Genomic DNA, 24552 nt, shown 5'->3' on the forward strand with positions numbered 1-24552 from the left:
TTCATTTGTTCATTTATTTATATATATATTCATAAATAATTTCAATACATAGATAAATAGATATTCTGCATGTGGATTACAAATCTTCATAAAAGCTTTGTTCATTAATACAGAAGTGATTATAAATGCTGAGATGGTTTTGTGGGTTTGTGGGTTTGTGGGGGTGGGGGTGGGGGTGGGGGGGTCTGACCCTGTTGTCCGGTGGACTCCGTGAAGGCCGAGAGCTTGATGTGCCGTGCGTCAGTCACCAAGCACGCACACTTTAATGTCTCTAGCTGTGCTGGCAGTCGTTCTTGCTGCAGGTGGCCTGACGCTCAATCTGCCAGGTACCCTCCTCATATGTGCAGTAGCAGATTGTGCACTCATCAATCTTCACCTCTCGTCCGGCGGGGATCACTGCTGTGTCGGCGTAGCAGTTCGGCCCTGCACGAGGCAAAGGGAGAAGAGTTGTGTTATGGTTACAGGACAAAAGGAGAAAATACGTTTTTAGGTGCTTCAGAAACGAATGCCACTGACCAGAACATCTGGCAATGTTTAAGGGAATAATGGGTTTGGGGATAATGTTCTCCCTTTGTGCTTTTTGGGTGAGAAGGTAGGTTATTGTTGTGGTTTGTATCCAGAACATTGAAATATTCAACTTGCTCAGGGCCTGTGAGACTAATGTAGATTTAATGTGATGCACTTTGGAAACCATTCTGCATCTACACCGATGTTATGGCAGTAAAATAAATGTCTTGTACAGCAAGAAAGGTATATACTATATTGCTCTGCTACTTCAGGCAAAGGTCATTGGTTAATGCACAACGCATGTTGGAAGATACGGTCGGTGCGCAGTTCAAACACCGGTATCTTTTGCTCTGTTGCGTAGGCTACCAAATGCCACCAAATTACAGACATTGTGATTCTGAAACCACATGCATTAAAGAATCCATTACTGTGAACTCTCCAATGTAATTTCTGTTTCTGTCCTTTGTTATTAAAGACTGGGCCTGAAGAAAAACAAGAGAGTTTCTGGATAAATAGCACTTGAACCAATGCACTCAAACTGTTGTTCTCTTCTGCTAACTCAATAATTAATTTATTTGTCTGGAACATGAAAAGCAGCAAAGGCTGTTTTGAACTTCTGCTGACTCCTCACACTGCTCTGTAATAAAGTATTTGTGACATCTGTGTAAACAAAGGATCAACAAAGGAAACAAGCAGAAATGTACAAGCGCTTGTGTCTTCCTTAAAAAATTCCCATGGCATGTTGGCGCACTTCAGACAACGGCAAATGTCAGACTAAAGAGTAGAATGAATGGAAGAGACAGCGCCATTTGTTGCCCTCAATTCATTGTCTTTCAGCTAAAAGGTCTGTCATGTGTGAATGCTCATTGATTGCCACACAAAGTAATTTTTTTAACAAGCAAAACACAATGTCCCCAACTTACCCAAGTTAACCACTTAAACCCTATATACTTAGTTGACCTTAGGGTCCCCCGGGGGCCTTATTTGGTCCCCTCCTTTTCCTCCCTCAACTCCAAAGCTCTTTGCTGAAAATAGCAGAATTAGCTCACAATACGTCACATTGTGAGCTTTTACATGTGCTATATCTTCACCAGATATTCACTTATTTTCGCAACTATTCTGACCCAGAATAAGGATGCAAAGGTGGTTCATGTGGTTGAGGGCACTAGAATGTTGCATCTGCCATGGTTTTGGTTGAATACATTTCTAAAACATAGGACGAATTCCAATGAATTTCATAGCACAGTAATTGGCTCCATCCATCTTCATGAAGGCAAATTCAGACATTCATGAACACTTAGTATTGCAGTCATACCTGGCTGTCAAATCTTCTTTGACAGCCATCTATCATTAATACACCTCAGACCCCTGACTTGTTTACCCCAGTCAAAAATTATACCAATATGAATAATCAAGCATGGGTGCCAGATGAAAAGTAAAGTAGCTTTGGCTTTGGCAGCTTTGGCATCATATTTTCTTTTGATTTAAACTTGATTTATGCCGGGGATTTGGGACACTACTATACTGTATGTTGAAGTAGATGCATGGTGGGGGACAGAAGCCATTGTTTTTCATGCTGGAAAAACATGATCCTCTCAGTCTCACACCCCCTTTTTCAAATTCGACTGTTTAATTCAAACTTTTTAATCCGTAGAAAGTTCATATTTTAAATAATAGTTATTATCAACTAACAAAACGTTCTAAAGTTTCATCAAAAATATGAATGGCTCCAATTTGAGAGATTCTGAGCGTAATCGAAATAGTCTACTCCTAGACTTTGAGCATTGCTATTCAATCATTCTGGTTAGCCTGTGGCATTTGGTATGAAGTTTGTTGTTTTTTCAAAGAGTCATGTTTAATGCCCCAAATATCTTATAGAACATATTCTTAAAGCCAGGCTTTTTTTTTTCTCGAAAGTATGGACCCTTTCCATGAATCCTAAAAAGAAAGTTGATGCCCCTGCGTTTGAGGCCCAATCCTGGAATGCATAGTGCATGCAGTGGGACTGGGACAGTTTTGCGGTCATCTGAGCAGCATAAACGTTGGTGGGTAAAGCTTTAATTTATACATTGTCACACGATTGTGTTGCTAACAATGCGTCACACCAGCTCTTGTCTGCAAGTAACACTGGCGTACTGTGGAGCATTAATTTAGCTTAAGGCTGACAGCAGAGAAGTCATATCATCCATAGAGCAGCAGTTTTATGCTATACGGTAGGTGATCAAGCTCCTATGAGGACATGCTGTAAAGTGTCCTGGCTCACTCAGTGATTATCAGAGGTGGAAAAGGTACTCTGCTTCTTTTACTTGCTGCACTATGTACATTTCCTGTTCTACCCCAGATTTGAACACTTCCTGCGCAATTGCTGAATTTCTTTACCACAGAGCTAATAGAGCCTGCCTGCTTGCTCAGGGGAGAAATTGAGTTTGTGTCAAACCAGAAACAGGATTGTTTCAAAGGTTGTATCTAACCCAGGGGTTCTCAAACCTTTTTATACCACAACCCCATATTATGAGGGAAATTCTTTTCGGTCAGTGTTGGAGGCAGGCCTGTGTGTGTGTGTGTGTGTGTGTGTGTGTGTGTGTGTGTGTGTGTGTGTGTGTGTGTGTGTGTGTGTGTGTGTGTGTGTGTGTGTGTGTGTGTGTGTGTGTGTGTGTGTGTGTGTGTGTGTGTGTGTGCGTGCGTGTGTGTGTGTGAGTGAGAGCAGAGTCAAGTGGGCGTCCTCTTCTCGTTGGTTGCAACAACCTTCCTGTTTTTCATTTTTTTTTACAGTTTTCTTGATGGTGCGAAGTTGGTGTGGTGGTTAGTGCATATGCCCTTCATGTGCAAGGTTGAGTGGTTCAAACCCTGCCTAGGCAGACGTCAGCAAGGGGGAGAAGACGACGAAGAGCAAATACAACCACATCATTGTATTGTTGCGACCGTAGGTCGCAGTTACTTTTACACTCTCATGCAATCCAAACCTCCACCAGCCGTCAGTCTGTCTGTCTGTCTGTCTGTCTGTCCTTCCTTCCTTCCTTCCGTCACGTCACTCGTCACACTTTCCCCCTACTCATAATCTCCGCCACCGTTGCCCCGATCCATGCCAAAATTTCCACACAAACTCCTTGCCTGCCAAACTACAACCTCCAAGGACCCCCGGAGCTCCAGGGACCCCCAGGTCCCTGGGGGACCCCCAGGTGTAAAAAATGACCAAATGTGCAAAAATGACCACCCCAACGGGGCTGCTCACAGGGAATTCCCGGGGACCACCGACTCCTGGTGCTCCAGAACGGATGCAAAAGTGGTGGCGCCCCCAGTGGAGGACCCCCTCCACTGCAGCTCACATAAAATGCCTTAACTCCGGCTAGGAGCGACCGGGAGAGCCGGGGCCGGTATCTATTCGTCCGCCTCGGCGGCGCGGAGACCCCACCCCTCATTTCTCACATGGCCCTCTTCTAGCGCCACCATGAGGCCGATTCTTGCAAAACACATTTTTGGACACTGCTCCTAAAATGTTTGCCCTAAAATCACGCAAATCGGTACACAGTATGTCTACACTCATGTCATCAACTTGGATCTGTCCCATATAGCGCCACCTTCAGGACGATTTTTTAAAACACATTTTTGGACACTGCTCCTACAATCTTTGCCCTAAAATCACGCAAATCGCTACACAGTATGTCTACACTCATCTCATCAACATGGATCTCTCCCATATAGCGCCACCTTCAAGCCGATTTTTTAAAACACATTTTTGGACACTGCTCCTACAGATTTTGCCCTAAAATCACGCAAATCGCTACACAGTATGTCTACACTCATGTCATCAACATGGACCTGTCCCATTTAGCGCCACCATCAGGCTGATTTTTTCCAACACATTTTTGGACACTGCTCCTACAGATTTTGCCCTAAAATCACGCAAATCGGTACACAGTATGTCTACACTCATGTCATCAACTTGGATCTGTCCCATATAGCGCCACCTTCAGGACGACGTCAGATTTTGCCCTAAAATCACACAAATCGCACAGTATCTCTACAGTCATGTAATCAAAACGCATCTGTCCCATCTAGCGCCACCATCAGGACAATTTTGGTAAAACAAACTTTTGGCCTATTTGTGGAGATAAGCGACCAACGGTCGCTTATCTCCCGATTAGGGAGTCTTACTGGTATACTCTACTATACAGATTGGACAAAATAAAAATGTATCCACTAAACAAACTTACATAATACAGCTTTAATTAAAGGTTACATGTAAAAGTCCTGCATTAAACATTTTACTTGAGTAAAATAACAAATGTTTTGGCATCAAAATACACTTAAAGTACAAAAATAAAAGTAGCCTACTCATTATTGTCAACATTCGTCAAACTCTTTAAAGAAAATAGCAGATCGACAGGCTCACAACGTGTCGAGATGCAACACGTTGTGAGCTTGTCGATATGCTATTTTTGAATAGCCAAAGTCAAAAATAGGATCTACAAAGTAACCAGTAACTTCAGTTTTCAAATAATATTTGCCTCTCAGATGTAGTGGAGTAGAATCATGAACGATATGAAGTATTGAAAATGGGCATACCTAAGTAAAGTCCCTCTAATTTGTAGCAAACACATTCACTGCCATGGATGGTCATTCAAAATCCAGCAGTTCACTGGTAAGGTAAAAACACTGAAAAACCCATGGCAGAGGCAGATGAATGAATGTGTTCAGTAGCCTACTTTCCACCACTGGTGAATGGTGATTATACCGCATTGTTAAGGGCCTTGTGCAGGTCAGCTGTCTCTCCCACTGTCTCTCTCTTTCATTGGACGGGATATTCATGGTTGAGTTATACCTGCACCAGACCTGGCACATTTAATGCAGCTGCAGAGATTTCTGACTGTGCCTGCCTTTGCATATTGGTTGGGTTATTATACATCCATTTCTCGATCGCTTTCAGCAGATTAATACTGTAGAAAGACTCTAAGTGTCTCTGATTGCCTCCATTTCTTTCATTCTTATGAACTTTCTCAAAGGGATCTTGAGGACAAATCTATAAATGTAAATATTATTATTCATTAAAAAGACAAAACAACCAATTGAAATTCAATTAGCTCTACATAGGCTATAGAATATATGCAGTAAATTAAGATAATGGCAAATATACAGTAAATTATTTTTAACAAAATGAAGTCAAAACCTAGCACAGTATTTGGCCATGTCAGCATAACGGGGTCGGCCTCTATTACTTGAAATATGACTACTAGGACAATAGCCTAAACTTTAAAGCAATAAGCACAGACAGACAGACAATTACAATAGGTACTCTTACAAAGCCCTCAACACTATGACTCGGTCATATTGGTTGGATCGGGAGTGCGAACATCTACTACTAGTCTAAATTTCCCATTAAAAATGCAAAATCGCTTAAAAGCCCCCCAAAAAATCATTAAAAATCAATGGGGGCGTCCGCTGGCCTACCGGTCCAGGCTCATACCACATAGGATCTGATTTGCTGTGTGTCACTCCCCATCTCTCTCCCCATATATATGAAAATCTCCACTGGTACAGCAGAACCTTGGTACACAGCGGGACTTTTTATCTATTTTTGGTTTCTTTTGGTACTTTCCCCATTTTCTAATCATCCAATGCAACTAGCAGTAACATGGGAGCTGAGATCATGGTAACTAAAACCACACCACACCACAGTGGAAGAGCTGTGCAGGCCCTCACTTGTAAACAACTTTGTTTAATGGCACATGTGTTCATTTTCTTGTTTTAATTGACTCACTCGAATTGACACACTCATTCTATCCATTCTAGATTTCACTTATCACTGCACTTTGGTTGGATAGCCCTGATATTGGATAAGGCTGATTTTCTCTATGAAATTACAATGTTGAACGTGCAGAAATGCATTTGTGCACAAACAAATTAAGCAGCACCACTATACACTTTTAACGAAGTCTTCAATCACACTCTGAAGAATTGCCATTTTGTTATTTTAGGAACCGGTATACTGAATTTCCCTCAGGATCAATAAAGGTCTATCTATCTTTCTAGGTAAATTAGCTAGCTAATGAAAACTTTTGTTTAAGTTGGTCATTAGAATTGGCTAAGCCATTCAAGTGCCACCAAACCATGCTAGAAGATGCATCAAGTACTTGGGTAGACTCACAGGTAATATGCTTTAGGCAAGTATCCTATTCTACAATCCTAATATTCATTATCATTAATCCTACTACTATCCTATCCTACTACCCTACTATCCTTCAATTAAATAGTACAGCATACTATCCAATCTCTCTGTAGGTCTGTGGTTTTCAAACCTTTTCATGTCAAGGACCCCCAAATGTATGTTTTTTGAGTTTCAGTGAAAATGAGAACAGGAGCGCTCGTCGTGCGGCGCGGGGCGGAACAAGCGGTCGCTTTGATCCACAACAACGACGATGACAACGTAGCATCTGCAGGAATGATAGCGCCTCACCCCACGGAGGTTAGGGTAAGGTTTAGGGTTAGGCATGTTTTTACTGAGGTTAAGGTTAGGGTTAGGGTTAGAGTTAGGCATAGTAAGCTAATGGCTAAACACAGCTGAGCTGGGCAGGTAGATAAACAACGAAAGAGGTGTCGCAAACGAGTGACGTCAGCGACTACACAAGTGAATGGCTGTTGTCGCCATCTCATGGTGAATACGCAGAATTACATAGGTGCGCTGATAAGAGACTATCAAGGTGAATTGATCCAGGTGGTGTTAGGTGTGTGTGGTGAATGACAAAACGAGCGCTCTTACCCCAATCTCACTGAGTTACCCAAACCGACTGTAATATTTGGTCTCGGACCCCACTTTGAGAAACACAGCTCTAGTCTATCCAGGTCAGCAGCATCTCGAGTCGTCTTGAATCCTCCATATCGTCTTTGTCGGGTAAAAACCTTGTATGTCCAAAACGTTCGTTTTTCATTTATCATTTTAAAAATGATTTAAACTAGTGCTACTACTTTTGTGCGACGGCCTTGTATGATGAAGCAGGGCTTTACTTTGCGAAGAAATGTACAATTTTAAAACTTGGAGATACAAGGTTTCCGCCCGACAGTGACGATATATTATCTGGCTAGCTTGCCACTACTTTCCACCCTACATCCACGCATCTTTCTCTAGTATGTCCACGTAGGTAGCTAGGAGGAGGATGCCCTCATGATTGATGGCTGTGTGTTGGTTCCCACAGCAAAGGTTTGCTGACTGGGAGCTCCTGTCTGTGTTAGTGACCGGGCAGCCTCATTCTCCTGGCTGCAATCTTCTCACTCACCCTCAGTAGCCCTCCCATTCAGGTGCTTGTTGGTAAGTTTGTACCGGGCACATGCAGGTAGTGAGTGACCTTTCCCGAAGTTGTTTATTAGCGTTTCTGTGAACTCTCACTCAATTAAGACAGCTGTGGCAGGAGAAGGATTGACTCACAGGAGCACATGGTCAGGGTTAATCGATTGGCAGGTGTTTCCAATTGTCTAATTGTGCTCTCCTCTAAGGGCATGGTCACACATCTGCAGAAGTGCCAGCAGATACTGTATAATATGTGCTTTACAGTGTATTTCACATTAACCCATTCCCCCCATTACCCCTTTCACACATGACGATAAGCTTGAAGGTTAGAACTATCAAACTCTCACATAAGATCAGGAGAACCTGCTCATCAGAAGCTGTTAGGGGTTCAATGTCTTGCTAATGGACACACAGCCTGGAGGAGCCAGGGATTGAACCAGGAACCTTCCATTTCCAATACATTACCTCCTGATTCACTACTGCCTGTTGTATTTCCCATGTTGTGAGCAGTGCCTGTTTTCTGCTGTGTAGTTCCTATGACTCATGTTGGAGTGGTTGGCTCACTGGAAGATAACTACAATGTTGGACTCCGCTTCAGACAGGCTGAAAGCATCACGTCAAAATGTAAAAGAAAAAACATATGGAAGGATGGATGGATGGATACTGTAGATCAGGGGTCTTCAACATTTTCAGGCCAAGGACCCCTTAGTTGAGAGAGAGAGAGAGAGAGATGAAGAAGGGGCCCCCACAACCTTTTCATAGATTCCATATAGTTTCATTGTTTGACAGCACAATCATCAGTGTATTTTGGATTCATGTCAATTTGTTTTTTCAGATATTTAACCACTTGAGCTGTCATTACCTAATGAATTGACCTTTTACTCTGTACTTAGTCTGCTCTTTTTCCCCTCTACACAAAACCTCTTTGCCGAAAATAGACTATCTACAAGCTCACAACGCCTCGCAGCGCGAGGTGTTGTGAGCTTGTAGATCTGCTATTTCTGGCAACAGAATATGGACACTAGCTGGTTCAAGTTGTTAATATAAAAAAGGATTGGAAGATTTGGAGGACCCCCTGAACTAACTCTGAGGACCCCTTAGGGGTCCCGGACCCCCTGTTGAAGACCCCTGCTGTAGATAGATAGATAGATAGATAGATAGATACCTTTATTATCCCAAGAGGGGAAATCTTCAGAGGCGTCACAGCAGTTAAGGTTAGAAAGTTACAGGAAAGTATGGAAAGAAAAAAGTACGCTCCACCCCCATTCCATTCCATAGAGTGGAATGGAAGTGAACTGGACGCTGACACTTCTGAAGCATAATGTGTGACCATGTCTTTACAGAAGCATGCTGAGGGCTCAGGGCTATACACACACATAACATAACACCAGAGAGAACGCCAGCAGTGAGAGAGAGAGAGAGCGAGTTCATTTGGTGCAGTTATAAAGGGCTTTGATTTAAAAGCATAGCAAGCAGGAGGCCCTATGGTGCACCAATAATGTGTGTGTGTGTGTGTGTGTGTGTGTGTGTGTGTGTGTGTGTGTGTGTGTGTGTGTGTGTGTGTGTGTGTGTGTGTGTGTGTGTGCGTGCGTGCGTGCGTGCGTGCGTGCGTGCGTGCGTGTGTGTGGTCAATAAAGTGCAGAAGCTTTAATTACAAAACGGTCTCATGTGCCGGCAATAATCCACAGTTGCACTGAGCGTGCTATGGTGACTTTAATACAGAATGTGGCTGTTCTCAAGCATTTTCCTCCTTAGTGGAGATCGTAAAATGATTGAAGGTGATTTTTTCTAAACTTTTCCTAAATTGAAAGTCGCAATCCATGACTTTGAAATGCCTGCGGTTCAGCTCCCGACCACAAGACATTTCTCAATAGAAGAGCAAGGAGACCACATGCAGAGTTAAATTCAATTCTGAACCAATTCTCCATTCTTCTTGGGAAGTCTACTTTTCATGTGCTGTACCAGCCACCATCCATCAAAAGAGATCAAGCGAAACCGGCTCTCAACAAGTGCACAAATCCATGGTAAGGCCATGGATTCAATGCATATAGTTTGGGGGCCATTTCCCTGGGTATGGACACGTTTCCAATAGTTTGCCAATGTCACATACAATAGATACTAATAGATATTAGTATTTATGCCAAAGCTTGTAACATAAAACGTAACGGTTTCTTTAATAAAGCCTTTTGTTACTTTCGTGGCTTATTTAGCTTACTTTATTTTGAACTTCCAGTTACTTTGTTTTGGAATTTCCTTTTTGTCCGCTAGCCTGCATTAATAATGAAGTTATCTTATTGTTGAAATGAAACAGTGAAAGTTGAAATGCACTGATTTTATTGTTTTGATGGGAAACAGTGAAATGAGAAATGAATGTATTTGTAGTAGGGCTGGGATGCGATTACAAATTTTAATCTAATTAATTACAGGCTCTGTGATTAATTAATCGCAATTAATCGCATTTTAATCGCACATCGATATTTGACCTGAGAAGCATTCTTTTCAAGTAAAACACATTTTGTTGTACCAGTGAATCAACAAGTGAGTTTTAAAAAAATAAATTTTGCATTCCACTGGGCCAAGCTGTCGCTCTGATCGGCTACTTCTCCCTTTGCGTTTGTTGTCTCTTCTTGGTTGGTGCATCGCTATGATCGGTATGCCCGAAACTGAAGGTTCTGTGGTGCAAAAACTAAGTGCGATTAAAATGCGTAAATTTTTTTAATCGCGTTAATTTTCTGTAATTAATTAATCGCAATTAATCAGTTAAAGTCCCAGCCTTAATTTGTAGTAATGATATTCTATTTATTCTTTTATAGTTTTCATGGTGTTGATAGAATGCTTTATCTGCGAAAATAAAGCACCCGTTGAGACCAACCCGCCTTCCTTTATTCACAACTGGCGAGGTCAGCTACAGTAGCCTTCTTCTGTATAACCTCTGTAGTATGGCTCCTGCCTTCTAGGCAGGATTCTGTTATTGTTTAGTAAAATTCCATCCATCTTCCACAACTAGGGCAAAAAGAGCCTATATAAATCATCCATTATCGCTTCGCTTCAGCAGCACATGCAAATATAAACACTGCAGCAATTGCTTCCATGACATCAGGTATAGCATAACAATGGCTGGCTTTCTTAGGCTAACAAGGTCTTGAGCCACACTATTCTGTTCTGGAATTAAGATGCTGATAAATGGGGGAGTCTTTCCACTGCAGCCTCAACATTTCATTGGACAGAGGCACTACCCGAAGGAGTGTGCTGGTACATCAATCAATGTGAACAGTTTGCAGAGGCCTGTCAAAATGTCAGCCCTCACGCATTTATAAGCCTTCAGATGAACATGCACGCTGCCGATCTGAATAACAACCTATCTTGCAGCCTGGACTACTGTCGCTATTGATTCATCATCATTAACAGCATTTAGCAAACTGCCTCAAATAAAATACACATACATCAGAGGCATTCTATGAGACCTAATGGGTAAGTCATTGTATGCTTTATTAAAAAAAAAAGCGGGGTTGAGGGGTGGGTGCTTCCTCATAACACGGATTAAACATAAGCCTGTCAACCAGTCAGTCATATTGGCATGGAGCTCATTTCTGCTAATTTATGCATGGTTCCATAACTGTGGTGCTTACTCATTGCCATCACCCTATTATTCTGCTTATCATTTGAACGCCCACCTATTCGTCATGGCTTCATTAATACAATACAACACTCACCCTTCTCTCTTTCTCTGTTGTGGCAGTCCCCCCCTCCCCCAAGACACATTAGCCTGTAGAGGATGTGTTAATAGTGGCACGGGTGACAAATGGACTGTCCATGTGCCTGAACGGCGGGACCCAAGCTGTCACTACTGCATGTGAGTCGTTGGCATGGGCAACAGTGTGAAGAAGAGGACCATTAGCACCTGTGGCTCTTGGCCTGGTGTTAAAGCCCGAGTTATACTTGGTTGCGCAATGCGCATGGTGTCGCGTACCGAAAATAGCCGATCTACAAGCCCACAACGTGCTGCATTGCACAACGAGGTGTGAGCTTGTAGATCGGCTACTTTCGGTGTGCCGCCGGCGACACTGGCACGCAACCAAGTATAAATCACCCATAACATTGCGCACGAGACGATAGGAGCAGAGACACTTCTCAGTCATCATGCTCCCACTAATGCAGTCATTCCAACTCTCCTTTAGAGCTTTTTGTGCAATGTAATGGGAACTGAAGAATAATAGACACGACTTGTCTTAATGCAGTTCTTTAGTAAATATGTATTATAAATGACCAGAAAAATAACCTCATCCAGTGGAGATGGATAAGTGGGAGTGCTTTTGAGAGGAAAAGCCACAGTACAGGAGCAGTGATTTTCTGTCTGTATGAATAATTTCATGAAATGTTGCACCATATGAGACTGGACTTCTAAATCAAAATTTGACACCTGCATAGGTGAGGTTGCCTGGCTCCAGCCCCTGAATCGCTAGCCACTCCCATTAAAAAAAATGTTTAGACGATTCAGGGGTCTGGTGACTCTCTCAATGGAGAGTCTTGCTCGGTCGAAAATCTGTACGGCAAATCAGCGTCGTTTCGACTCGATGACGTCGGTTTTCCAAGAACTCATTTGCGATTCCAAATAACGCAGCACCGGACCGTACCGCACATTCCCAAACATAGACAAACGCGGCATCGCCCGCCGCGGTAACATGTGACCGTAATGTATCCATCTCGCTATGAAACATCAGTAGCAGACATGTTTTACTGTGTTTGATTACTAGTTAGTAGCGCTCCTATTCTGCCGGTTTCTTTATTAGCAAGTAGCAACTGGTTAGCCAGCCACATAACAACACCAATATGGGTCGCTTAACAACGACGTCACCTGCTTTCCTTATGTTGTGATTGATCAGGCGGTGAACCAATCGCAGAAGGGGAAAATCCCAGTTGTCCTACGCCCAGTTGTCCTACGTCCCAGTTGTCCTACTGTGTCCCAGTTGTCCTACTGTAGCCAGTAGCTACATATAGCCTACCCCCACCTCAGCATTCGTACAGATACTCAAGTAGTGTACAGCTCTCGCCGAAAATTCACCATCCTACTGCTGTAATTATTGTCCACAACATTGCAAGCGGCGCGAAGGCCAGCGGACCTTGGTCCTGCTCTTCGCGCCCGAGCGCCGCAGGCGCGAGTGCCCGCGAAGAGAAGACTGCCACTTTGGCAACGCCCATCCCAGAAATGGCTGTAGTAGACTGAATAATGGAGTGAAACAAAATGAAAATTTAGGCTGAGTGTCAGGTTATAGGTGAGGGGGAAAAAACAGATTTTTTTTGAGCGGTGGTCACACCGTCTCCATAGCGTGGCCGTGTGTGTAGGTATGTTAGTTTGTTTGTATGTGGGTGGGTCTGTATGTAGCCTCAAGCCTGTGTAGTACCTTTTCTGACCACACATGTTAAGGGAGGGGCGCTGTTGTCCAGGCCACACACACACACACACACACACACACACACACACACACACACACACACACACACACACACACACACACGGGGGGGGAGAACCACCGCTCAGTTCACACGGGTGTGATTTTTGTTTCAGGAAAGCAGCCGTCTTTTTTCTTTTCTTTGTGCAACATTGTTAATAGCTACATGCTCACCATCCCCTTAAAACCCCAGCTGCATACAAGGTGAGTACGATGTCCTTCTGGGTCGCAGAGCTATGATCACTCAGCAACTGCCTTTTTTAAGACACCATATTTCATTAGATCCTCAGTGGGGCATAGTGCTGCTGCCCCCATGCCAGATCCCCTAAGAGGTGTTTTTTGTTAAGTCCATATTTTCCTTAAACCCAATTTGTTAAATCCGTTCCAGCATTAGTGATGTTTTCCCCTCATTCTCAGCTCTGTCAAATCTCTGCTATTCATGCCAACCTGTTTTTGAACAAGTCACAATTACAAATTAATGTTGATTGTACTGTGGATATTTACAAATATTTATAGAAAGCAAAGGAAGTCAAATGCATATTGAACCTCAGCCATTGAGCCAGTATTGAGTGAGAGTAATGTTATTTCTGTTGCAAACAATTTCTCCTCTATCATCAAAAAGGATTTGAAGGTTGCGTTAAATCGATAGACCAAACCAGCCACAAAATCTCAGCAACTCTCCTTTCACATTAGGATGATGTATACTAATATTATACATCATCCTGCTTTTTTAAGAGCATATTATGCTCTTAAAAAGCATAACCACATCTCAAAAGGCCATCTATCTATATATCTATCTTTATCTACAGTATACATCCATCCATCCAACCACCCACCCATATGGTAAATTTCCATCCATCCAGCCATCCATCCCAAACACACTCACACACACACACACACACACACATACACACACACACGCACACGCACGCACTCACGCACGCACGCACGCACGCACACACGCACGCACGCACGCACACACACACACACACACACACACATATATATATCTTACTTAATTTGAATAATTGTCTATGCTTCCTGTCAACCAGGCTAACAAGTGTTATGCTGAAGTGGTTTTGGCTCCAGTTCAGACTGTTTGTATCACAAGCCCTCAGATTAGTGTTGACCCTAATGTCTAAGCGCTGCTTGTTTCCTCGTCCGTTGCCAAGGCGATAGCCTATGAGAGACAGGGTCGAGAAGGAGGGGCCACCTTCTGAGGTGCAGAGCAGGAAAGAGACCACTCCTGAATTGATTTTTTTTTTTTTTTTATCCCAAGCAATCTTGGGGCAGATGTTATGAAAGAAACCTTAGTGAAAGATTTATTCCATACACGTGTCTTGAAGATAAATGTCATGTAACTGAATCCTTAAGTTGTTCAAAGAAAAGTGACATGATGGAAATGATGATGAAATTATGAAATATTTAGGGGGGATTGCATACAGGAAAAAAACATAAAATGGTATGATAAATAAGAATAATCCTACAATAAATGTGCTAAATCTTTGTCTGTGTGTCTGTAGTTCACGTATCTCGAGAGACATCCGTCCGGCCGACTTCAACTCGCCATGCACGTTACCGACGAGGTACCCGGCATCGTAATAATAATAATTGCGACCATAGGTCGCAGTTAACTATGAAAACCGGCACATCTTTCCCTTTCCGTATCTCTGTCTGTCTGTCTATAATGCCTGACACTGTGGTTCCCATGACACATCACTGTGACATCCCAGGTGACGTCACCTATGTAAAAGTCCATATATGGGTATTCCCCAGAATCCCTTTCATGCCCATATATGAAGATCCCTGATGTTATCGATATACATCACTGGCCAGATGGCCAAGACATGGCCGATATCTGTGTGGCTGGTTCAGATAAGGGTGTCCAGTATGGGCATAAAAGGGATTGTATGTTGTAATGTCATGGGAACTACTCAGACAGAACAACAGAATCCCTTTTATGCCCATACATGGAGATCCCTGATGTCATCAATATTAAGCCCATATCTAACAGGATGGAAATTTCATATGGAAATGCCCATATATGGAGGAAGACAGCCCATATCTGTGTGGCTGGTTCAGACAGGGATCTCCATGTATGCGCATAAAGGAAAGTACGGTACATGGATCTCCATATATGGGTACCAGGGGTCTCCATACGAATATGGGTAACTGGTATGATATACATCACTGGCCAGATGGCCAAGAATTGGCGCTTCCTCGCCCTTTGTCCCATGTCGCCCTGAGGTGTCTTACTAGTAATAATAATTATTATAACCAGTGAGACTCCCTAATCGGGAGATAGGTCACATACACAAACGTACATATTTCCATGGTCCAAGATATCATTTTGCCTTTTTAACTATACAGTATATTTCGGCAGTATGGGCCAAGAGGACATTTTCTTCATCAGACATGTAAATTGTCCATATTTTACATGTATATGTTTAATCAGCCCAGCGTATGGATGTGAGCAGTGGTAAGAAACCTTAAAAGAGGAATGAAACAATTTAAATGCAACATATTACACTGATTTACCTTAATGAGTACAAAAATGTAGAGAACCTGTTTTCATTTCATGGAGCTGCTATTCACAGATGTTCTTTGATATTCATGAACAACTGTCTGGGGTTGGTGTTAGATAGCTCTCACTTTCATCTTCCTCCCCTGGCCCTACCTCAAGTGTCTGCTCGCATACGGCCTGAACAACATGCAGGGGTGTCGCACAAAATCCTGGGCCCTGCATGGGCACAAGGATTCACTGCGTTATTTTGTGCTTTAAATATTGAAAAATAGCAGATATACAAGCTCACAGCGCGGTACAGAGTGCAGATCTGCTATTTTCAAAAAATCGTGAAAAGGTTTTTTTTTTTTAAACCTACAGTATGTTTCTATTTCAGTGGTGCTCAAACCTTTTCATGTTAAGGACCCCCAAAATGATATGTATTTGGCCACGGACCCCCACCTCAAAATATTTAGTTCCAGGAACCCCCCAGAAGCAAACTTTGAGTTACAAATGTTTGCTTAAAAAATACATTATATTCTAAGATTTGCACACATTTTCACGACTTTAAAAAAAATAGCAGATCTACAAGCTTGTATATCTGCTATCTTTCAATAGCTAAAGTATAAAATAATTAAGGCCCCTCCACCTTGGGCTCAGTCCCGCTTTTCCCCCCCTTGTGACGCCCCTGACAACATGTGTGAAACAGGGTGCTCCGCCATGAGCGGTAATTTAGCAAGCCTGAAAAAGGCCACGTTAATGTCTGTGCATAATTGATGAACTTATCAAACGCCATAACTCTGAAATAGTGCAATATGCTTCATAACGATATTGCGAGGGAAATCATGAAACAGAGATGCACGGCTAATTCTGGGGGCTGATTCTGTTGCATGCATGACTGTGTCGCTCAAACAAAAGAGTCTGGATTTTCAGCTGAAATACATGCCGCACTGCAAGACGCATGACAGCTGCAAAATGGTTACTTTTGTCGAGTGCTGCGGCCGTGTAACCAAGTATGAATTAAGTGTATAGATAACGCTCAAGAGCCCAAACCAAACTCACTTATTATCTTGAACATTTAAAGTGTCTATTGATTTGAGTGTGGCTGATACTGTATGATAAGCCCCAAAATAAACTCCATGATAGAATCTCGTTCTATCTCTACCGCGGGTAGCCATTAGCAACAAGGGAGGGCTGAGGCGACTTTGATGTCACACTTCAGATGCATCAAAGTTCTCTAGAGGTCTTAACATCTGTCTGCCCTTCACACAGCATCTGTAGGCAAGTCAGACAAACAACAACATTACAGGCAAAACTCCTCTGCGTTTATTTAACAAAAATCCATAGTCCATCACAGAACTACAGCTATTAACATTGATGTGCTGTTCAGTATCGATAGGTGAACGCTCAATGTTGATGTGGCGGATTCTGACACTTTGGGATCAATGTATGAACGTCAGTCTCTCAGGTTGAGTTATCACACTAAAAAATTAAACAAAAAGTGAAATTCAACATACACTTTAATCTATCTATTCTATTGTGACAAGGTCGCAAAACCACAGTGGAGATAATAGCTCAGAGACTCCAGACAATTCAATGCCACCAAGATAAAAAATATGAAGATATTACCACAGACGGCTACCATATCACAGTAAATATCAGTTTACTGTACGTGACTGGAAATATGGTGAGAGAGCAAAACCTTGAAACTGGAATGTCATGAAAATGGCTGCCAGTTCATAGTATTGTCGTTGTCGGGTGGAAACCTTGTATGTCCAAAATCGTTTGTTATGTATTTATCATTTTTTAAATGTTTTAAACTAGTGAAAACATCCGATCTACAAGCACACAACGCCTCGCACCGATGTGCGATGGCCTTGTATGATGAAGCACTGCTTTACTTTGCGGAAAAAAAATACAAATTTGAAACTTGGAGATACAAGGTTTCTGCCCGACAGTGACGGTATGCTCCTCCTCACAATATTTTAGGTACGTGTAAAGGTTAAGTTATGTGTAAAAAAAAAAAGAAGCAATATAACAAATAGTTGAACAATACAAAATACAAAACAACTCCATGAATTGGAAACAGGCTAATCTAGTGATAGTAGTATTTCTTGCTCAACTTGTGCACTGTGGTCAATGTGGTGTAAGGTCAAATTGTTTTCTTTTTTTCTCCCTTTTCTTTTTTCCTTTTTACATATGAACTCTACTCAACAAATGGTAATGTGTGGTAATCTTATGGTAATAAGAGCTAATGCCATAGAGCCTTGATTCATTTTAAAACCACAAATCCCTATTGCCTGAATAAGCACATGGATTTGTTGCTCTGAATATACATGCACACTCTCTTTCAGTCTGTCACATCTCCACTTGTGCACATTGATGTCCCCGCATATCTGTCTCTTTCAGATTGATGTGCCTGTAAATGCACCCCAGCAAATCCACTGGGCATTCTACAGGGAAGATATGGACTGCTGCCAAAAACTCTCCACAAAGCACTCGGTAATCTCTTGGTGAGCACTTGGTAATTTCAATAAGTGAACAAAAGGCCATGTGTTTCCCCTTGATGTTCGCAGGCAGTCAGATATTGATATAGTGAATGTGGAGTAACACCTGGTTGACTTTTGCTGTCAATGGGTTTCTGTTTTCCAATTTAGCTTGGCTGTTGTCATCTCTATTACTTTGTTTGCTCTCTGTTTGTTTATCTGAGGTGAAAAGTTTATGTAAGCCTCCTAGGATTAGTTTTTATAGTTTTTGTTTTCATTACATTTTACTTGGTTTTTAATATTTTATGTGTAAAATAAACAAACTTGAAATGTGAAAGGCCAACAAGTAAGAGGTAGGCTATTATTGGATGCTTAAAGGACCATATTGGTGGTCTGATGTAGCCAGTGACTATGGCTAATGGCATATTTGATAACACCAGTAATATAATTGTGACATAAAGCACTTTTTTGTCAAAGTCGCATTATCAATAAGTTTGAATGCATTTCAAATGGCTTTCATATGAAAAGTCTAGTAATAGTCTAGACATTGTTTTTCAAAAAAGGAATCTTGACTCCAAGTTTATCCAACATTGACTATCAGTCAGGTAAGTTCGGTAAAGTTTTAATGACTCTGGAGAAAACATAAACAAACAGGAAATCAAACAATGTAAAAGTGTTCACCGAATCAGTGAAGCTGTAAATAGTACTGTGTGTGTGTGTGTGTGTGTGTGTGTGTGTGTGTGTGTGTGTGTGTGTGTGTGTGTGTGTGTGTGTGTGTGTGTGTGTGTGTGTGTGTGTGTGTGTGTGTGTGTGAATGGTAAGCAGGGAGTTGCTGAAAAAGCTCTCATGCTCAGCCTTCCTCCCCTAGGTAAATAAAGGTAAAATGTAACTTGGCCTTACTGCATGTTTGCCATATTTGAGTCTAGCAGATGACTAATGACCACAGTGTTGTCTTAGCAACATGTTTCATGTTTTACAATTTTGCATAAAAATGAATTATTCATGCAAGATTATATTACCATTTATATTGTAACAGACAGCCCCACATTACTTAACTTAAGGGATGGTAAAGTGAAATCCATATTGTAACTAGCGATGTAACGACCCATCATGAGACAGTTAAAAATCGATTCAAATGTGCGACGATAAAAAAAAGAAGTAAATTAAAATCAATCGCAATGTACTTCATCTAGTGTTGCTTGTTCACATAACATGCTCTTACAGTTAGATGACCGCTACAATTACCAGATAACTACTACAGGTGTTGCCCAAAAGACTAAACAAAAATCACAACATGTTGTGAGCTTGTAGATATGCTATTTTGACGTGTGACGCTGTCATATGACAGAGTATCTACCTTTTAGATTTTTCTTGTTGTATGTTTATGTTTATTATACACTTCAGTATTATTGTTATTAATACCACTACAATGTCTGTATTTTTCCTCATATGTGCCTGCACACAAGACGAACAATAAAGAAATCTTGAACCTGTAAACTTCAAGTTAAAATTCAAGATTGACATGAAGCACGTGTATGGAACTATTTTTCCAGGCATACTGATATTATGCACAAATTTGAATAGCTTGTATTAAAGTAATACAGTAATTGAATAGTAATTGTACATGGCATAGTGACTTTCAAAAGTTTGAAATACCTCCTGTATACCAAGTAACATCTTGTTGTTACTCTCTCAAATTAAAGTGAGTAATGTTTCAAATGTAGGCTTACATCTACTAATGTATGGACACTTTTGTACAGACATTCTTTGGAGACAGTGGCAATATCTGCTAATGGCTAGAAGTCTAAATTTGACTGGTATGGTCCTTTGAGGCTCCAAGTTGTAGATAAATAATGCAAGTCATCATTCTTTTTGCTGAAGGAGGCAATGTTGCTGACATTGTCATGTTGCATTAGAGTCACACCAAGAAAACAAGGGGACATAATCTAGGACATGCTGTCTGAAATCATCAGAAACAACTTTAGATAATCTACTCTGAACCTAGAAAAGTTCCCCTAAGATGGGGCAATGTCTTAAAAACCAATGGGATCGTATCCACCCCTAGGAGCTCAAATGCTGAACCTACCACCCAGCCGAACGTACAGTACCAGACAGCAGCAATGGATTTAAAACATACAGTATGCTTTAATCACTTATCTCTGTAATGTGTCATAATCAGGTCATACTGTAGATAACATCACGATGCACAAGACAAGATACAAGCTTGCAGAAGTATGTGCCCTGACCTTTCTGTAATAAATTAAGTACCTTGATTTTACGCCCATCTCTCCTCTTTTAGCTTTTTAGAGTGCTCGGATCGCTCCTCTCTTTTTCAAGTTTTAGTTCCACTGATCCTAGAAGCACCTACCTATGTTTTTTTTTTAGTCAATCGTCCTGTACTTCCAATGAGTACCTAGTTATTCTCTCTTTTTGCTTTGCAGAAGTACATTTTGTACTACTAGAGAGATGTTATGTGATATCAACTGCCTGGTATCCACCAGAAGGCTTGAATGTTTTGGCAATATTGTCCATAAGCACCTATTTACTGTAAATACCATGTTTAATAGATGTTCGGCCTATCACTCCGACACCGGTAGTGATAAAGTTAGCCAGCAGCTACTATCAATAAAAAATAAGATAAGATCAAATAAGATAAGAGTGCAGTGGTGTGATGATGAGTACTAACTTCCTTTGTTAAATCTGGTAAGCTTACATCTTTGAAGGACATTAACAAATCATTGCAATTCATGTGTTACAAAGGTGGCAAAAACATTTCAAGCACTCAAGGTTTGTGGTCAAGGTTTGTGCTTGCCGTGGAACACTTCCAAGGACCACACCAGGGGCTAGCAGACACAGTCCCCTAGCTTAAATCAATGCAGCTGCATGCAGCGTAGCTGCACAATGAGGGTTTGACGTAAAACCAAAGATTACTCACCGCTCTTGCAGATTGGACAACACTGATCAGGCTCATACTCTGGGTTCACACACTCGGTCTGCGGGCAGGCTGCCACTGAACACAGAACCTCACCAGTGGGCTCACAGCGGCACTTCTCACACGGTGACACCTGGAGAGCGAGACAGAGATACCAATCAACACCGCCGCATGCTGCGCCGACACACACAGACACACACAAAACCCTGTCTTTTCTACTTAATTAATTTTCTCCCTATCTCGCTCCCCTTCTCTTTGTTTCTGCCAGTCTTACCGTTTGCCTGTCTGTCCCTATCATGCTTTCTCTATCTTTCACCCCATATACACACATGCACTAATGCACGCACGCACACACCTGTCGGCGTGGCTGGTTAACGAAAGTGAGCACTCATTGTGAGGCCTGCACCCGCAGGGGAGGGCCCATCCGACAAGACTTTATTGGAAATGAATGGTTCATTTTAGGGAGAGCCAAGTCGAGGAATGAACTTCAGTATACAATCAAGGGAAATGGGGAAATCAATAGGGGATGGGGAAACGAACGAAAGATGCCTCCAATTTTGCCTGCTCGTGAACAGAGTACACAATTGCTTGGTTAACTGAGCTTTACGTGTCTTATGAAGGGAGCCAGTGTGGGACAGAGTCATGAGCTGATGATGATAACAGCCCCCTGATTACTCCCCTCATCTGGCTTCTATATTTCTCTGCTAAAAGCCTCACTTCTTGTGGCCACTTGTAGGCGAGATGTACTGTGGTTGTCGATTGCCACTGTGAAAGATGGAGCACTGCAGCAGTCAGTCGAACGGCCTGAAATGCTGCAATCAACCATAAAGCCCCCTGCCTGTTTCTATGTCACACACACACACGCATGCACGCACGAACGCACGCACACACGCGCACGCACGTACGTACACACAAACTAACACACACACACACACACACACACACACACACACACACACACACACACACACACACACACACACACACACACACACACACACACACACACACGTTTGTATTCACTATACTTGTGAGGACATTAACATTTTAGGGTGTCATTGAAAATAGCCACAGCCACACAGCCAAAGCCATAGCCATAGCCATAAAAAGCAGATCTACAAGCTCACAACTTATACTGTATATAAAATAGGGAATACTTTACTGTAACCCCAACCCACAGGGTTTCCTGCAGCACTTTATTGGCCAGGGGGGCCCCCTGGCCTAAAATCTGTAGCACCTGGCCAAGAGACAAGAGTCAATCTCTCCTTTTATGTTGAGGGCAAAAATAAGAATTAGTCTAAAATAAGGGAATTAATTTAGTTGTGTTTTCCGTCATCATGGGCACATTTTATAGGGCAAAAATAAGAATTAATATTAAAAATTAAGTGAATTAATTACTCGAATTAATTAATTAATTAGATCCCCCCCTGGTCAAGACTTTTTCCTGCAGGAAACCCTGACCCATAAACCTAACCTGCCTAATCCTTCCCAATAACTCTAACTCTAAAATATGTTCTAATCACAAAATAAAATAAAAGAGGACCAGGAAAATGGTCCTCACAAAGTCAGAGTAGATTATATAACTCTGCTGTCATCTGTTTGACATTTCCGTTCACAAAAACAGATCTTATTAAAATATCTTATATTTTATTTTGTAAGTTTCATTTCTTCTAAGCAGGAAGCTATATATGCTTAGATGATTATTTACTTATATTAGGATTAACCTGCGTAAAAAAAAAACGAAAAAAAAAAAAAAAAAAAAAAAAAAAAAAAACGGAAGTGGGGAGGAGCTTTATCATTTTCAGAGCTTCCGTGCTCCAGACAGTAGGAAGGAAGCATTTGAAAATAGTCTGGCTCAAGAGACTGCCTGCACCTACTGTGGAAAAAGATTTCCTTCTTGAGGACAAATAAAATATTTTATGTGAGTACAACTGTTTGTAGATTTCCCTTAGGACGGATGTTTGTTGACCAACATTATATCTCCTGGTTTGAGAGCCTCAGAAACATACGGAGAGGCATCAGACACTGTCAAATGTAATACCTTTGTGATAGACACAAAGCAAAAAGGCTTGTGGGTTAACACTGAAAAAGGGCCCAAAAGAAAGGTAAGCCCAGGGAAGCTCTCTGTCTGTCTGTGTCTGTTTCTCTCTCACTCTCGTCTATTTTTCTCACCACACACGAACGCACAATGCGCGTGCGTACACACACACACACACACACATACACATACACACATACACATACACACAAACCCACACGCTCACGCGCCCACACAAGCGCACGCACACCCCCAACTTCACAGTTGGAGGAAGTCAAGATACCCTGCTTCATCCCTGACTGCACACATCTCCACATCTACTAGATGCACTCGATACAGGCGACTTACAGAAGGGGAGTTGGGGAGTATTACTATAACTCTGTAACTGTATAAAGTGCTTCAACTTACTGAAAACACTCCTTTGAAGTTGCATTATGAAATATAGCCCATGGTCATGCTCAGGTTTGTATGTGGAAAATATATATACAAGTGCTGACCTTTGCCATTATAAATCTGGCTCCCTGCTTGCTTCTCTGCTGCATGGCTAGAGAACTAGTTTCTGTGTAGTGCTGGCTTTGACAAACTCCATTAAAGCCTGGGCAAGGTTCTGTCAGCAGTTCCTTAAGACCTGAGTCTGAGCATGTCAGAAATGTGACTGACTGCAGTTTAACAGGCTCACCTTAAACTCCTCCAGCGAGGCGTAGATCTTGCCCCGAAACTCACAGTAATTCTTCTTCTCTTTGCACAGGGGACAACAGTGGCTGGTGTCCACCTTAATGCAGCGAGGGTGAACCTTAGGACAATCCGGCTTGCTGCACAGCGGGCCCTCGTCTGTGCACAGACACGGGCACGTAGACGGCCCCGGGGTGAACTGCTCGCCGATTGCAAACACAAAGCCACTCTCATCCATGCAACCCTTCCCCCTGTAATCCGGGTAGGCGTACTCGTCGATGGCGTCGAGGGAGAGGTTGACTTCGCTGGTGGGGCCCTCGTCTATTTGATTCGGACCGTACTGTTCACTCCACAGCTCCTGTGACCTCTCTCCCGCCGAGCCCTGTTTCTCCGAACTCGAGTTTTGCCGCGCACGGCCGGCGGCAGTTCTGTTGGCGTCTCCGTCTCGGCTGGCCTCCAGGCCCAGAGCGTTGAGTTCCAGCAGGCGCTGCTGTGTTCCGGACCCCAGCGGCCCGTCAGAGGCCTGCTTGTTCTGCTGCTTCTCCGCCCTGCTCTGGGTCAGAACCCTCTCCAGACGTTCCCGGCTCACCGGCAAGGGTGCTATGGGATTACACTGAGCACCGGTCATCAGGAACCAAATGACAAAGAAGGCTTCTGCTGCCATGGCAACGGGGTGTAGCAT

General features: G+C 42.4%; 1 protein-coding gene across 1 annotated transcript; it reads right to left on the reverse strand.

Annotated features, from left to right (window-relative positions):
• Positions 1–271: 271 nt before the first annotated feature.
• vwc2 (von Willebrand factor C domain containing 2) lies at positions 272–24552 on the reverse strand (the record flags this gene model as incomplete). Its single annotated transcript, XM_080739795.1, has 3 exons — positions 272–423; positions 21164–21293; positions 23878–24552. The coding sequence occupies 3 exons, from the start codon at positions 24550–24552 to the stop codon at positions 272–274; spliced, it is 957 nt and encodes a 318-aa protein (XP_080595921.1).

This window comes from Nannobrachium achirus (assembly GCF_963921795.1).
Source record: "Nannobrachium achirus genome assembly, chromosome: 13".
In the NCBI taxonomy this organism is placed as follows: domain Eukaryota; kingdom Metazoa; phylum Chordata; class Actinopteri; order Myctophiformes; family Myctophidae; genus Nannobrachium; species Nannobrachium achirus.